At 43.4% G+C, this 17,107-nt stretch overlaps 1 protein-coding gene across 1 annotated transcript; it reads right to left on the reverse strand.

Moving 5' to 3' along the window:
* Window positions 1-293: 293 nt before the first annotated feature.
* Window positions 294-6,853, reverse strand: LOC121874107 (transcriptional regulator Kaiso-like; the record flags this gene model as incomplete). The annotated part of the gene is given in 3 exon segments (XM_042378055.1): window positions 294-965; window positions 2,788-2,889; window positions 6,787-6,853. Coding segments are annotated over 2 exon segments (753 nt in total), but the record flags the coding sequence as incomplete, so codon positions are not given.
* Between the last annotated feature and the right edge of the window lie 10,254 nt (window positions 6,854-17,107).

Raw genomic sequence — 17,107 nt, forward strand, 5'->3', positions numbered from 1 at the left:
GTGTTGCAAACTTGTGGCAATACTGTACTGGCGTAAACTTGTGGCAATACTGTACTGGTGTTGCAAACTTGTGGCAATACTGTACTGGTGTTGTGAACTTGTGGCAATACTGTACTGGTGTTGTAAACTTGTGGCAATACTGGTGTCTACTTTATAAAGCTGAGTGAGCATGTAACAAGAGGTTAAGGTCTACAATAAGCCAACTTTCAGCCCAGACACAGTGTCCTAGCCTGTACACTGTATGTTTATTACACCATTTATCATAATATAATAACGACACCTGGGACATTTACCTGAGTGCTGTCACAGTCGGTCACTTCCCCGTCATGACTAACGGTACTTTCGGGACCCCTTGGTACCGCAGGCAGTGGATCGGGCCCCGAGTCTGTCCGAGTCTCAGCACCCAATTCAGCTGATGCTAATTGAGCAGGGGAGACAATCCCAGGAGTTGGTGATGTCACAATACTGTTAGTCTTGCCAAGTCCTGCTGTTTGATCTCTTCCTCTTTTGGGTTCATTATATGATTCCTTACTCGCTTTGGTTGGGGATGAGCCGCGCGGACAAGTCTTAACCTCAGCTTTGGAATATGGAGGGACCTCATCATTCTGTTTTCTGCGCTTCACCTCCCAGTTGTCCTCCTTCTGCGGGAGGCTCCTCTTGCCGTCGACACCTTCCTTTCTGGTAATTGTGTCTGTAGGTTCTGCCAAGCCTTTGATCTTGAGGCGCTCGGCAGCCTTCATGAACCCCGACAGATCGCTCTGTAAGACGTTGACCTCGCCTATATACATGTAGTCCAAGAGGGTCTCTAAGTCTTCACGTTGTATATCTGCCAACACGATCATGAGGTGTTGCTTGTCTGCCACTTCAAACATACGTTCAAAGTATTCACTGCAGGTGGAGAGAACCAGCCTGTGAACAGGATAGAACCGTCCATCACAGGCTATGGTGGCATCACAGTAAACCTCCTGCAATGCATTAAACAGAAATTAGTAAAAAAAGAATACCAATTATCATCAATCATCACAGGTAAATGCTAAGAAAAATAGTATGGCACACAGCAGGTATCCTATACACCTTTACACAATATAGTAGTAAATCCTCCTACAAGTTAACACCTTAACCAACTACTGTACATGTCCACTATAACTGTCAGTCTCTGTCTACCTCAACATAATGGCCAATCATTCACTCTTAATAAATCATCAACCCTTTGGAATTATTACAATACTTAAAGTTCATAACTTTCTGAGAAGCCCGCAGCACCCAAAAACCAGTCACCACCAGGGATGGGGTCAATTCTGTTTTGTCAATTCTAATTCTAACAAAATACAAATTTGCCAATTTCAACTCAATTCAAATCATTTATTAAAAAAAAATCACCAATTCCAATTAAATTCATATGCTTTCCAAATCCAATTCAATGACAGTATTTAATTTTCAGATAATTTTTTTCTTCATAATAACCATTTTATTTCCCTACAAGTTGACAACATACACTACAGTTGTTTACACCTTGATCACAACTACACAGCCCACAACTTTTAACCACATTCTCAACCACATTTTGACTTGGGTTTATATATTAATTCCTTTTTTAATAGTTCTCACACTTGGCAAATTGATCAATATAGTATTAGTCTGCATTTAGTCGGTAAGATATTAAATGTGTTATATGGGATTCCCACATTAAACAATGTACTGAACCTTGTTACTTGTAAACATTCAACAGGTTTCACACATAAGACAAGTTGAACAAACTTTGAATAATATCAATAGAGGTCCTGTACCATACTGTATGTTGGCCACATCAAAATACACATTTTATTATTTTGATATAACATTAATTCCAATTAAATTCACTTTAAAAATTGTTTCCTTCAATTCCAAACCAACTCATAATTGACGCCATCCCTGGTTACCATCCAGCAGAAGAAACATTCGGAAATACTTCTTCACACAGAGGCTGATACAACTACCGGTAGGGCACCTCTAGTGGGTGACCATTAGCTAAGTACAGTACAGTCATTTCTGCTACAAAACGCGTTTTTTTTTAACGCGAATTGGTTGCAATGCAATTGATGAATCGGGGAACGCTGTTTGTAAAACGATAAACATTGGCATACGAATGTTGGCTATAGCACGATTCCATCCTCAATGTCTTAAGCGTGGCGCGGGGTTATGCAATGTTTACAGTTCATGTTAGACATCACATGTTCAATTGAGTCGTGTCTTTTGTTTGTGAAGTGTTTTTTGAGAGGTTCTGTACTCTATAAATTTTGTTAATTTTTTGCAAATTTATCTGTTACATAAATACTTTATGGAAATAATTGGTAAAAAGAATGTTTGGCACCGAGAACTAATAACGGTTTACACCAGCGTTCTCTGTTTACATCAGGTGAAGTGTCCTCCGTGATTTTCGCTGTTTTCTCCAAGTTGTTGTGTTAGCCGTGAATATGGAAAGACGAGGGAAGAAGGTGGTGAATGTAAAAGAAAGGCTGTAACACTATTGCTGGAACAAGCTTGAGTGATAGCAAATCTGTGATATCACAGCCAAAGTAATATGCACCTAACCCTATTTTCTCCATATGCCGTTATATTTATTGCGCGAATTTCTACAACGCGAAGTTTAAAAAGAACGCAACTATTGCGTTGTAGCACAAACGACTGTATGGCAATTAAAATAAGGTTAAATCATATGTAGATCATAGAACCCTTCCAACAGTTACAAATAAGTGAAACAACAGGAGACAAAAGGTTCTCAGTACCAACTAAACTTATCAAACTTACTTTTTTTCTAACAGATGAGAGCATGCGGAAGAATGTGGAGCGGTGATCTCTCCACTTGAGGCATAAGAGTCCACCATCCATGTTGTCTAACTGACCACACCCCTACAAACAATACAATTATAATAAAGACACAAATAATAATAATAATAAGACAATGTTCAGATACCTTGGCAGATTACATACCCCAGCATATTTTACTTAAACATTAACCATCTAAATGCTACCTGGGGGAGGTAAGCTGTGGGGCTATTGTATCCTCAGGTGATCCCAGTACAGTACAGCTTGAAGCTTCCATATCCAGCGTTCTAACATACAGTACAGCTTATTCCTTCACCCGATAAACCTCCTAAAGAATGGAGCGCTTGGATGGTAACGCGAACAAAAATCCTTCTACCCGGCAAACCTCCCATTGAGCGGCAGCATCTCATAGTTTTGCCAGTCGGCCGCCTAATGTTTTGGAGGCCCACCGATCGTTGCTGCCATTCACTGGATTTATTTAAATTCATAGCTGAAGATAGTGGTGTGTTTATTTAAGTGTTAGTTTTATTCTACCCTTATTGACCTAAACCATTATTATACAAGTTTGTGTTTACTAAACCTAAATCACAAGAAATACAGTTATGTTGAGTACAGTACAGTACAGTATCTGCCTCAGAGCTGGTCTCCTTATGGGAACTTCACACATCTGCCCCCACAAGAAATGTCCAGTTAGGTTGTGCATTATGCTAGGTTAGGTTTACATTATGCTAGGTAAAGTTTACATTATGTTAGGTAAAGTTTACATTATGCTAGGTAAAGTTTACATTATGCTAGGTAAAGTTTACATTATGCTAGGTTAAGTTTACATTATGCTAGGTAAAGTTTACATTATGTTAGGTAAAGTTTACATTATGCTAGGTAAAGTTTACATTATGCTAGGTAAAGTTTACATTATGCTAGGTCAAGTTTACATTATGCTAGGTAAAGTTTACATTATGCTAGGTAAAGTTTACATTATGCTAGGTAAAGTTTACATTATGCTAGGTAAAGTTTACATTATGCTAGGTCAAGTTTACATTACGCCAGGTTAAGTTTACATTATGCTAGATTAGTTTACATTATGCTAGGTAAAGTTTACATTATGCTAGGTCAACTTTACATTATGCTAGGTAAAGTTTACATTATGCTAGGTAAAGTTTACATAATGCTAGGTTAGGTTCACATTATGCTAGGTAAAGTTTACATTATGCTTGGTAAAGTTTACATAATGCTAGGTTAGGTTCACATTATGCTAGGTAAAGTTTACATTATGCTAGGTCAAGTTTACATTACGCCAGGTTAAGTTTACATTATGCTAGATTAGTTTACATTATGCTAGGTAAAGTTTACATTATGCTAGGTCAACTTTACATTATGCTAGGTAAAGTTTACATTATGCTAGGTAAAGTTTACATAATGCTAGGTTAGGTTCACATTATGCTAGGTAAAGTTTACATTATGCTTGGTAAAGTTTACATTTAGCTAGGTTATGTATACATTATGCTAGGCTAAGTTTACATTAAGCTAGGTTATGTATACATTATGCTAGGCTAAGTTTACATTAAGCTAGGTTATGTATACATTATGCTAGGCTAAGTTTACATTAAGCTAGGTTATGTATACATTATGCTAGGTTAAGTTTTACATTTAGTCAGGTTAAGTTAGGTGATAAAATAGTTTTCTGCCCAACTGCATTTGTATATCTATGTAACGAAACAAAAATCCCAAGATAGTTCTATACCTTTATCTTTATCATCTGTGCCACTGAGAGGCCTGTTAGCCACTTGGGTGGTCAGCCATGTCTGTTACACACTGTTGGCAAGTACTGGCACTGTTACACACTGTTGGCAAGTACTGGCTCTCTGTTACACACTGTTGGCAAGTACTGGCTCTCTGTTACACACTGTTGGCAAGTACTGGCTCTCTGTTACACACTGTTGGTAAGTACTGGCTCTGTTACACACTGTTGGCAAGTACTGGCTCTCTGTTACACACTGTTGGCAAGTACTGGCTCTCTGTTACACACTGTTGGCAAGTACTGGCTCTCTGTTACACACTGTTGGCAAGTACTGGCTCTCTATTACACACTGTTGGCAAGTACTGGCTCTCTGTGTTACACACACTGTTGGTACTGGCTCTAGTACACTGTTGGTAAGTACTGGCTCTCTGTTAAACACTGTGCGTAAGTACTGGCTCCTCTATTACACACTGTTGGCAAGTACTGGCTCTCTGTTACACACTGTTAGCAAGTACTGGCTCTCTGTTACACCTGTTGGCAAGTACTGGCTCTCTGTTACACACTGTTGGCAAGTACTGGCACTGTTACACACTGTTGGCAAGTACTGGCTCTCTGTTACACACTGTTGGCAAGTACTGGCTCTCTGTTACACACTGTTGTAAGTACTGGCTCTCCTGTTACACACTGTTGTAAGTACTGGCTCTCTATTACACTGTTGGCAAGTACTGGCTCTCTGTTACACACTGTTGGCAAGTACTAGTCTCTACTACACTGTTGGTAAGTACTGGCTCTCTGTTAAACACTGTGCGTAGTACTGGCTCTATTCCACACTGTTGGCAAGTACTGGCTCTCTGTTACACACTGTTAGCAAGTACTGGCTCTCTATTTACACTGTTGTAAGTACTGGCTCTCTATTACACACTGTTGGCAAGTACTGGCACTGTTACACACTGTTGGCAAGTACTGGCTCTCTGTTACACACTGTTGGCAAGTACTGGCTCTCTGTTACACACTGTTGGTAAGTACTGGCTCCAGAATCTATCTGTACCCATGCCTTGACATTTTTCTGATCTTGTGGCTTCTTCATTCATAAGCTTTTTTTTAGCCTCTAGTGGCTTCTTTGACGTTAAGCTGTGACCTCTAGTGGCTTCTTTGACCTAAGCTGTGACCTCTAGTGGCTTTGGCTGTGACCTCTACTTCTTTGACCTAGCTGTGACCTCTAGTGGCTTCTTTGACCTAAGCTGTGACCTCTAGTGGCTTTGCTTTGACTAAGCTGTGACCTCTAGTGGCTTCTTTGACCTAAGCGCTGTGACCTCCTAGTGGCTTCTTTCACCTAGCTGTGACCTCCTAGTGGCTTCTTTGACCTAGCTGTGACCTCTGGTAGCTTCTTTGGCCTAAAGCTGTGACCTCTAGTAGCTTCTTTAACTAGCTGTGACCTCTAGTGGCTTCTTTGACCTAAGTTGTGACCTGTCATGCCTTCTTTGACCCTAAGCTGTGATCTCCAGTGGCTTCTTTGACCTAAGCTGTGACCTCCAGTGGCTTCTTTGACCTAAGTTGTGACCTGTCATGCCTTCTTTGACCCTAAGCTGTGATCTCCAGTGGCTTCTTTGACCTAAGCTGTGACCTCTAGTGGCTTCTTTAACCCTAAGCTGTGACCTCTAGTGGCTTCTTTGACCTAAGTTGTGACCTGTCATGCCTTGTTTGACCCTAAGCTGTGATCTCCAGTGGCTTCTTTGACCTAAGCTGTGACCTCCAGTGGCTTCTTTGACCTAAGTTGTGACCTGTCATGCCTTCTTTGACCCTAAGCTGTGACCTCTAGTGGCTTCTTTGACCTTAAACTACCTCACTCTTTATCTAAGAATTACTCCAAACAGGAAACAGTGAGGGACCTTTAAGACGTATTTTCTGTGTTAGCTATATACTAATTCTTCCTCAGATGTTTTAGTAGTGGCGATTTAAGCTAAAGCCAGATATCTAACTGTACAATTCAGAGTTAGTTTACGTTTCAACACAGCTTATAACACTGCAACACACTATAGGAAAATAACAGTAATAAGGTGTAACGTAGATAATCCCTCATTGAAAAAAATACATGAGCCGAAAATAAACATAACAGACGTAACTATGTGGTAAAGGAAATTCTAAACGGGTATAAATTATAAACATATGGCTGTGATGTGCATAATAAAGTTATTTGCCTCAATAGTACCGTATTAAGGTGGTGTATTAAAGACTCTCCCTACCTTAGCTCCGATAGCGTCCTTTATTACTAGAGGCAAAATTTTCCTCAGCAGCAGGAGGAGAATTGTATCATGACGTCACTAAGGTGATGACGTCATGAATATTTTATATTTATAATCCTTAAAGTTTATTATTATTATTTTATATATGATTTAATGACTGGTATCAATCAATATACTTATTAATTATTATTATATGGTAACATTATAGATAAATGAGTGTTATAACACCAATCACTTTCCTTGATTTATGATAGTTATTGCCTGATGTCTGAACTAACTTAGATCAGGTACAGTACTTAATTAACCCTTTAAGGATTAGTGTCCCGACCACACATTTGCTATTAAACTTTTTACTTTTTTTCTTTTATCCTCTTCACCACTGATCGGCTCGTTAACCGCTTGGTCGGTCGGTCACGTCTCTGTCACACACTGTTGGCAAGTACCGGGCATGCACCGGCTCCTGAATGTACCTGAACCCGCTCCAGTGTTGGTCAAGTCTGGTCTTGAAAGAGCTCACACTCGGTGCCGTCACAACACTCTCTGGTAGATTGTTCCAAGAGTTCACAACTCTCACTCCGAAAAAGTTTGCCCTCACAGTTTTCTGGACTTGCGGCTTCTTCAATCTTGAGCTGTGACCCCTTGTGGGGCGAGCGTCCTCCAGCTCCAAGTAAGGACACTCACCTGAGTAGTGCCCCTGAGATGCTTATACCCCTCAACTAGGTCCCCCCTTGCCCGTCTGTAGTATAAGCTAGGCAAGTTCAGGCGCTCCAATCTCTCAGGGTAGCTGAGGTGCCGAAGTGCAGGCACCAGTAATAATGGTGCTAAAAGGAGCTATGTAAGAGTATTATGTGTGTTCTTGTACATGTACACCCAGTCATGATGTAAGTGGAGAATGTACCCAAGTTTAACAGTACAAAATAAGTAAAGCCAGGGAGTTTACCCCTGTAGTTGAGTGGTGCTGAAATTATTATTAAAATATAACTTCATTTTAATAAACCATTTTATAATTTTAATAAACCATTTTATTTGTATGTTAGGAGTATCCTTTACCTGCAGTATTTTGCCGTCATTCTTTCCCACTGCTTGATACAAGAATTACAATGTACCCACGTGTCATAACCCTCGAGCCAAGCTACCAAAGGTCAGAGGTTATGGAGTAACTATATGAAATGAAATAACTAGACAAAACTAATGGAGAAAATAAATGAAGTAAGAAATTAAGAGAAAACCAAGTCAAAGAGTTTAAAAGTTAACTACCATGGTATACATTAAAAAGAAAAGAAAAGGAGAAACGCAGCTCTTATATTGGGTATATATTTATCGATCAAATGGGTCACTTTACTAGCTATGATATTCAGCGCAGTGTCTAAATGGCCTAAATGGGTCAGGCCAGTGGATACCCCTCATCTCTTCCCTCATCCCGTTGTAATTTCCCTGTAATATTTGCACCTTGGCCTGGCCTTATCTTGAACTAGGCAACAGTTAAATCTGAATGACCGATCGCCCAAGCGGCTAACGAGCCGATCAGTGGTGAAGAGGATAAAAGTAAAATGTATAATCATCTTCGCACTGATGATCATAAGAGGTTGGCAATAGATTACTCCCAAACTATTAACCACTTCACCTTACATGATAAGTGAGATAGTCAGGTATGGTGTTTTCACTAAGTTGAACCTTCACAGTGCTTACCATCAAGTAAGAAGACGGGGGAATAATTATGTGATTAAAGAACATAGCCCACAATTTTCTAAGTTTAAGTTTAATTTGTGGTTACAGTTATATTTGTTTTATAAACAACATTGACAGGAAAGCTGCCTCACGGACAGGAGCTTCCACATTGTATCAGAACCTTGATAGTGTAGTGGATTCCTCCCCTACAAACGCTTGTCGCTGAGTAGCCGACCCCGCAAATTCCCCAGTGTATGCCTCGTGGTCTGGGTCAACCAGCGCTGCCTTACATGACGGAGGTCAACTATTAAGCCATGCCTACCTCCGCTATATAAAACCTGACCTCGTGGTGACCTACCTCTCTCTTTCTACCTACAGCTGCATCAAGCCACCTCCTCCTCCTCCTGCCTGGCGGCCCTCGCTCCCGCCGGCGAGCATGACTACCCAAAAGCTGGTCCTCCTCTGAGCACCCTCACCAACCAGCTCTCTCTACATTACGCTTGTAACCACGCTGCCACTTCCCAGCACCAAGCTGCATTGTACATCCAATACAATATGTATACAGAGAGCACATTGTGAGTTTCCTTTCTCCATCCCATCCTGAGTGTGAACCAAATAACCCGTACCCCACACAGGATGGAGGAGAAGCCAATCACTCTCCCAGTCTTCAAGCAACATGGAAGACTGGCTTATCCACACAGAAGCAGCTCTCATCGGCTCTACAGCTACTGTCTCTACACCGCAGGTTAGACACCCTAGAGCAGTTCTGCGACTCTAAGCAGACAGCTGCTCCTCTTCCTGCCCCAAGCACCACGTCCTACCGACCCCAACACACCCGTCCTGCCTCAGACGCCGACCCCGGCCCAGCAGTACCCCCTGCCGCGGCCCCTGCTCCTGACGCGGACCCACACACCCCTCTTTTCTCCCTCAGGTACTCCCTGCTACTGTCCTGCACCCTGCTGCTGTCGTGGACCCAGCTGCTGTCACGGACTCTCCTCCGCTCCTACTGACGCAGCCCCTGCTCCTGACCCAGGCCCACACACCCCAGCAGGCGCATCTGACGACTATGTACCTGCCGTGAGGGAAGCACAACATTCATCGCTTCCACACACCCTCTTTCTCCCTCTCTACTCCCACAGATATTGTGTATCTAGACAGTTGTCTCCTCTAGCGGCCGGCTCATCCACGCCCTCGCCGTTATGGCTCACATGTGGCATGCACCGCCCGTTCTGCCTCACATGTGCCATGCAACCCTGCAGACAACAAGTCTCCTACACCGCCTGGAGGGAAGGGGGGAGTATTGTAGTGGATTCCTTCCCTACAAACGCTGTTTGTCACTGAGTAGCCGACCCCATGAATTCCCCAGTGTATGCCTCGTGGTCTAGGTCAACCAGCGCCGCCTTACATGACAGAGGTCAACTATTAAGCCAGGCCTACCTCCACTATATAAGACCTGACCTTGTGGTGACCTACCTCTTTTCTACCTACACCAACCAGCAAGCAACACCTCCTCCTCCTGCCTGGCGGCCCTCGCTCCGGCCGGCGAGCATGGCGACCCACAAGCTGGTCCTCCTCTGAGCATCCTCACCAACCAGCTCTCTCTACATCACGCTTGTAACCACACTGCCACTTTCCAGCACCAAGCTGCACTGTACATCCAATACAATATGTATACAGAGAGCACATTGTGAATTTCCTTTCTTCATCCCATCCTGAGTGTGAACCAAATAATCCGTACCCCACAAGCCAAACCACGGAAAAACTCACTAGCCGAACTACTCTGAGCAACACTACTCATAATGATTACGAGCCTCATTACCACCAAGGATTCATTCATGGCCCTCTGCCTGACTGAGGAAGACGTTGACGCCCTGCTATCTAACGACAGCAAAACCAACTCTCAGGACCATGCTCGGAGCACCCATGTGGACCAGAATTTGCAATTTACAAATGGAAACTGAACTATCACCCCTGGCAGTACAAGTCAAGCAGGTGACAGCCGGTCTCCTCGCCAAAATCTGTAGATCAGATAATCCCACAGCTGCCAAAACGCGAATCAGTGCCTCCTTCCACCTCGACCATAGAGTGCGAGGGGCCACCTGGTCGCATGAGGCAAGCGAGGTCATCCGACACCTGCAAGCAGAAACACTCGTCAAGAACAACCAAGACAAACGAGACATGGATTATGTAGTTCCTCCTCCATGGAGCTCTCCACCAGCCACATTCAAAATTACCGAACTAGGTGATAGCAAAGCCAACCTCCAGGAGGAGGACCTCAAAAGAATAACTCGGGAAGCCATAGCCACCGAGACACCGGCTGATGCAGCATCATACTTCACAGACGGCTCGGTGGTCCCAAAACATCATAGATCCGGAGCGGCCTTCTACACCCAAGGTCAGACCCTCTGATGGAGACTTTCTAATGGCTGCTCCACCCTACAAACAGAGTTGGTAGCAATCTCAAAGGCCCTACAACACGCTGCAACATAACACATAATTCACATGGACTCGAAAACGGCCATGGAGGCGCTGCAACACGGTCAACCAAGAGACAACGTCCACATCATAACCTCGATCCTCACACAGCTACAGGACTTCCAAAGACAAAATCGCCCAGTCATCTTACACTGGATTCCCAGTCATGTAGGGATTGGGGGAAAATGACATGGTAGATGAAGCAGCCAAGGCAGCCACACGTTCTAGAAGCGTACACATTCAAGTTCCAGCAAGCGTGCAACAGATCAAGAACCACCTCAGAAGGACTACCAAGCTCCACATCCCAAAGAGCTTCCTTGACGCATTCAACGCTGGTTCCCAATCAGCCAAATGGTACCTGGCGGCTACAAAAGGGGAACCACCATTCGCGGACAAGAAAACACCAAGACAAACCCAAGTTAGCCTTCATCGACTACGACTAGGGTACAAGTGCTCCTGGCAGACGATCGGAAATGTCGTCAGGGAATGCACCTACTGTCAGGAGCCAGCGGCCAACCCACTGGAACACTATCTCCTCGACTGCGAAGTCACACAAAGTCTCCGAAACAGAATTCAAAACTTCCAAGAAGAACACACAACACCAGCGGCCACTCTAACCCGAAAGGCCCAAACAAACCACATTCACCACCTTCTCCGGGTCATCACACGATACCCACCACCCAGATAGCTTAGGAAGTATCCTGCCCCAGCAAGTGCGGACCCCGGATCAGGGGGCGTGCCACTCCGAAACTGACCACGTCCAAGAGTGGGGGTTGGTGGTAAGCGCTCAATGACCGAGGGTCTGCTCACACTTGCAAACCTGCAGTATCCTTTCACATCTGCAGGTAGGACAACCTCCATCCCCAATCCCAAATCCGGTCTGGCTGCTCCAAGAGCTCCAGCCGGAACCGCCAAACGGGCCGCCTACAGGCAAAGGCCCGTGTCGGACTACGGTCCGACAATCTCAACAACAACAACACAACAGCCGTACTGAGCGCTCTCAAACAGACAAGACCTCCTCTCAACAAGCTCCTCACCACACAGCATATATATAGTATATAGTATATAGAAAACGCCATTGTGAGTTTCCCTTTTCACCTCCATCCTTAGTGCGAGATCTCCTACATGTACGTATGTATGTGAGCCTAACAAAGAGAAAATAGACAACTGGCCACATACACTACGCTACAACCCTACAATTGTGTGTAAATGAGGCAGAAAGTCAGATCATCAACCTGGGACTTGGTCACACATGGCAGCAGGGTCTACCATTAGACAACACATTATGCTTCCAATATCTTCCCAGGCAGTAGTACCTCCCTATTTGGTAGCTGCCAACTACCTATTTACTTACTGTTATCTATATTTCTTTTTCTTTTTTTTCTTTGTTCCTCTTCTTTATTCTTTAATTCTCTTTTCTTATTCTTAATCTTTCTTTCATATACAGGATGAGTGGAAGGTAGGAAGTGAGGGACTGGAGGTGGGGTAGGCCCTGCTGTTGAGGGAGGGGGGGTTACCTGTGGCCAGAATGATAATTGGGGAATAAAGATAATATGTAATAACTTACCTGAGTTAGTTATGTTGTTACTCAGGACTCACTGTATAACACCAAAGACATATCATGAATGTTTTACTCAGTACAAACAGGGAAAATTATGATACTTTTTAACAGTTCATTGTTTATTGAACACTTTCTATTAAGATTGACAATTACACATCAAAGCAATAACCTACGCTCCTAGCTAGCTTCACAGTATAACATCTCATGAAGGGATTTTTCATGGGGTACACTTACTTAGACATTTTGCCATGTTGAACCCACTGACCCACACACTCGTCTACATTTAAACACTTCCAGACACAGACTCTCGTTTTTAAAATCAGGCACACTTGTGTCTGGCTGGGTGATGCTAGTTTTTGACCAATCACTCCACTGTGCCCATGACATCACACTCACAGGTCACTGTGATTGGCTTACGCCTAAGGCACCCTCAGGGCACTGTCAGCTTGGCAGGCAGCAGGCATTGCCCTTTGTTTCTTAACTGAATTTTCATACATTATTTTCTCTAAAACATGACAATTTACTCTAAAGACATGGCTCTGTCAGACCTTTGTGTACTACTGAGGGTCTACTGTACTTAATGTGTGTTGTGGACGATGTTCCTTACTCCCGCCTCTCCTCTCCCCATAAGCATTGCTGATCTTCAGTGTTCAGAAGCAAGAACTACCACGAGTAACTACATTCTTAGACGTCGTGTGTATCCCAATACTGACTCACAGTCTATAAAGAAATTTCATTCCGAAGTATCATCAAATTATTGTACTTTTAATTTTTAACATACAGTATACATCATATGTTACATAAAACAGTAACAGTTCTTGACTCATCAAATAGGTATCCACTAAATATTGAAAAAGTAAACCTAACAGAATTTGCCATACTGTACTCAATAGGTTAAACAACATGTCTCACACACACAAGCAATCTGTACTGCAGGGCACATTTTTCCCCTGCCATCACCTTTACATCCTCAACAAGCTTTATGTCCGATTTCTTTTACTTGATTTCTTGACAAGTTTGAAGTCAATCTGGGTTTTTATGACACCTGACTCAACTCATACTTAATCACCCTACTTGTCCACTCCTTAAATAATGTGTTCACTGTATCCCCAAACTCATGTACGTATTCTTTTTCCTACAACATTTCTTGTGCCGTAGCCTCTTCCACACTCTCTGTATGTGCCCCAACATGACTGTTTAGCTCACCACCCAGCACTGTACAAGGATCACTCTTTCACCCAGCTCAACACTACACACACACTGATACTAATGTTTACTGGTGGCCAACATTTGGCATTATGTGATGTGATCTCTCTGGATATACTTATGGTGTAGAATACTTGATGTACTGTACTCTGTAGTGGTCACTCTCAAGTGGCAGTAAAGTACTTTTATTCTTGGCTTTTTATGTACTGTATAATGTACTGTAATCTTGGTATATGATCACTAGATGTTGAGTGGTGTGATCACTGTCTTGTGACCTCATTCATTTATTCAGGTACTTTATTAGATGTGACCACCATAGTTGTCCATGTTAGCTTTCATGTGAATTTACCAAGCAAATATACTGTAATGCTTTAAGAATACACACTATAAATGTGTGAGGAGAGGCCAAGTTTTGTGTATGGCCACACTAGGCATCAAGAGAAGTGGCTAGCAGTGTCACATACAGCTGCCAAGTAATATGCCTGACCCTAATAAATGTCACACATGGCTACATGGTCACCAGAGTATTTGCAGTAGGTGTCATGTGTTGTGGCCACACAAGGGTATACTGTACTGTAATAGCTGCACTAGTGATGTAGACATACCAGAAATTTTGTGTTGGTATGCCACACTCTATTGTAAGGTGCTGGAGAGGTTCGCCTAGGCATCATGTCACGTGGCAGAGTCTTTAAGTGACCTTCACCTTAACCTGGACCACACCAAAAGACAGCAGTCTGATGTGTAGCCAGGCCACCAAAGATCTCCTAACCTTTCCCTTCAATAATATTTCTTTGTAAGAGGCAGCTGCTGACACCAACCCAGCCTGCTGGACCATCATATTTCTACTGGCTGGAGACATTGAACTCAAACCCCAGTCACAACACCTACATACATCTAGCACCTGGACAATGCATCACACACTATTAGTGGCCAATCATATGCATAGGCTGCCCAAAGTGGCTTCACCTCAAATACACAAAACTCATTTCTCAAAAACAATATAATTCACTTTGTAACCATAGCTGCTCACGCAACCATTACCAACAACACACACAAAACTGAAAAAAGGCATTTACCAGTTCTTTCAAGTAAACCTAAATTGGATACAGAGCAATTATGTCAAATTCCCTGACTTCCTCTCCACACATACTGTAGACACAGTCGTCACAGAACTATCAAAGCTCACACAGGTACAGTATCTAGAGTCACTCAGTCTTCCCTGAATATTCCATAATCTGGCAAGATCAGTCTAAAAGAGGCTCCATTAATCTGTAACAACACCTACAATAATAAATTAATAATAACTTTCTACATCATCACATAACTCACCAGTTTATTAACCTCAGCTCAATGATCTTCACAATATACCTAACCTCATACCTGTAATAGCAGGAATCATTAACACCAAAGATCTGTCTTGACTCACCACCTGACCCGAAGACAACAAGTGATCTGTCACACACACACACAGACCCTCGAACAATTCATATACTCTCATTTTAAATTACTACAACATATCTATTCACTTCCAATCGCTCTCAATTTTTTCACCTGATGAACATAAATCTCAAACCCAGCAACAGGTTCCACTCTTTAACCTACACCTCCCCTCAGTAGACACCCACCACACAAACATCAATGCTAAAACTATCCATAAACTCAACACTCTTTAGAGTCCCCACAAACCACCTTTGGCAAACAAAAGGAATTACTCAGTTGTGTATACAAACAGATTATCCAACCACAACAAACTGTGCCAGCCTCAAATTAAAGCTCTTGGATCTATAACAGGCTGCACTGCCTTCACAAATACTGTACAGTATTAGCCATTTTCATGAAGAAACAAAGATTTTACCCATACAGGACAACCTCAACATGTCCAGAAAAATAAACAACCACTCCTATACCAACCAACTTCATCCACAGACAACAGTAGCAGCACACTACTACAGTGCTCAGATAGCCTAAACAACCAATCCATAACCACATACTGTAACATCAACACACTAAAGGTACTACTGTACAACCACTTTGGGAGCTCTGGCACTATACTGTATTGTATATTCATCCCTTGGAGTCCATATCAGAGTTCACCTTCTGAGACACCACCACCACCACTCGCTCAAAGATCCACCCAAAATCCTATCTGTTCCCCCTCCCCCTCCCAAACCACAACACAGCCCCACACACCACCTACAACTCTGCCCATTAATAACACAACACAACACAACATAACATAACACAGCTCTCTGGGAGCAACTGGTCGAAACTGTTGGCTTCCTGGAGACAACATAACACCGACAATTAAAGTGTATGGTGGTGGCCACACTGTGTTGGTGTGTCATACTCTGGTGTATGGTGGTGGCCACACTGTGTTGGTGTGTCATACTCTGGTGTATGGTGGTGGCCACACTGTGTTGGTGTGTCATACTCTAGTGTATGGTGGTGGCCACACTGTGTTGGTGTGTCATACTCTGGTGTATGGTGGTGGCCACACTGTGTTGGTGTGTCATACTCTGGTGTATGGTGGTGGCCACACTGTGTTGGTGTGTCATACTCTGGTGTATGGTGGTGGCCACACTGTGTTGGTGTGTCATACTCTGGTGTATGGTGGTGGCCACACTGTGTTGGTGTGTCATACTCTGGTGTATGGTGGTGGCCACACTGTGTTGGTGTGTCATACTCTGGTGTATGGTGGTGGCCACACTGTGTTGGTGTGTCATACTCTGGTGTATGGTGGTGGCCACACTGTGTTGGTGTGTCATACTCTGGTGTATGGTGGTGGCCACACTGTGTTGGTGTGTCATACTCTAGTGTATGGTGGTGGCCACTGTGTTGGTGTGTCATACTGGTGTATGGTGGTAGCCACACTGTGTTGGTGTGTCATACTCTGGTGTATGGTGGTGGCCACACTGTGTTGGTGTGTCATACTGGTGTATGGTGGTGGCCACACTGTGTTGGTGTGTCATACTCTAGTGTATGGTGGTGGCCACACTGTGTTGGTGTGTCATACTCTGGTGTATGGTGGTGGCCACACTGTGTTGGTGTGTCATACTCTAGTGTATGGTGGTGGCCACACTGTGGTGTGTCATACTCTAGTGTATGGTGGTGGCCACACTGTGTTGGTGTGTCATACTCTGGTGTATGGTGGTGGCCACACTGTGTTGGTGTGTCATACTGGTGTATGGTGGTGGCCACACTGTGTTGGTGTGTCATACTCTGGTGTATGGTGGTGGCCACACTGTGTTGGTGTGTCATACTGGTGTATGGTGGTGGCCACACTGTGTTGGTGTGTCATACTCTAGTGTATGGTGGTGGCCACACCTGTGTTGGTGTCATACTCTGGTGTATGGTGGTGGCCACACTGTGTTGGTGTGTCATACTCTGGTGTATTGGTGGCCACACTGTGTT

The sequence above is a fragment of the Homarus americanus genome, unplaced genomic scaffold, assembly GCF_018991925.1.
Source record: "Homarus americanus isolate GMGI-L3 unplaced genomic scaffold, GMGI_Hamer_2.0 scaffold55640, whole genome shotgun sequence".
In the NCBI taxonomy this organism is placed as follows: Eukaryota; Metazoa; Arthropoda; class Malacostraca; order Decapoda; family Nephropidae; genus Homarus; species Homarus americanus.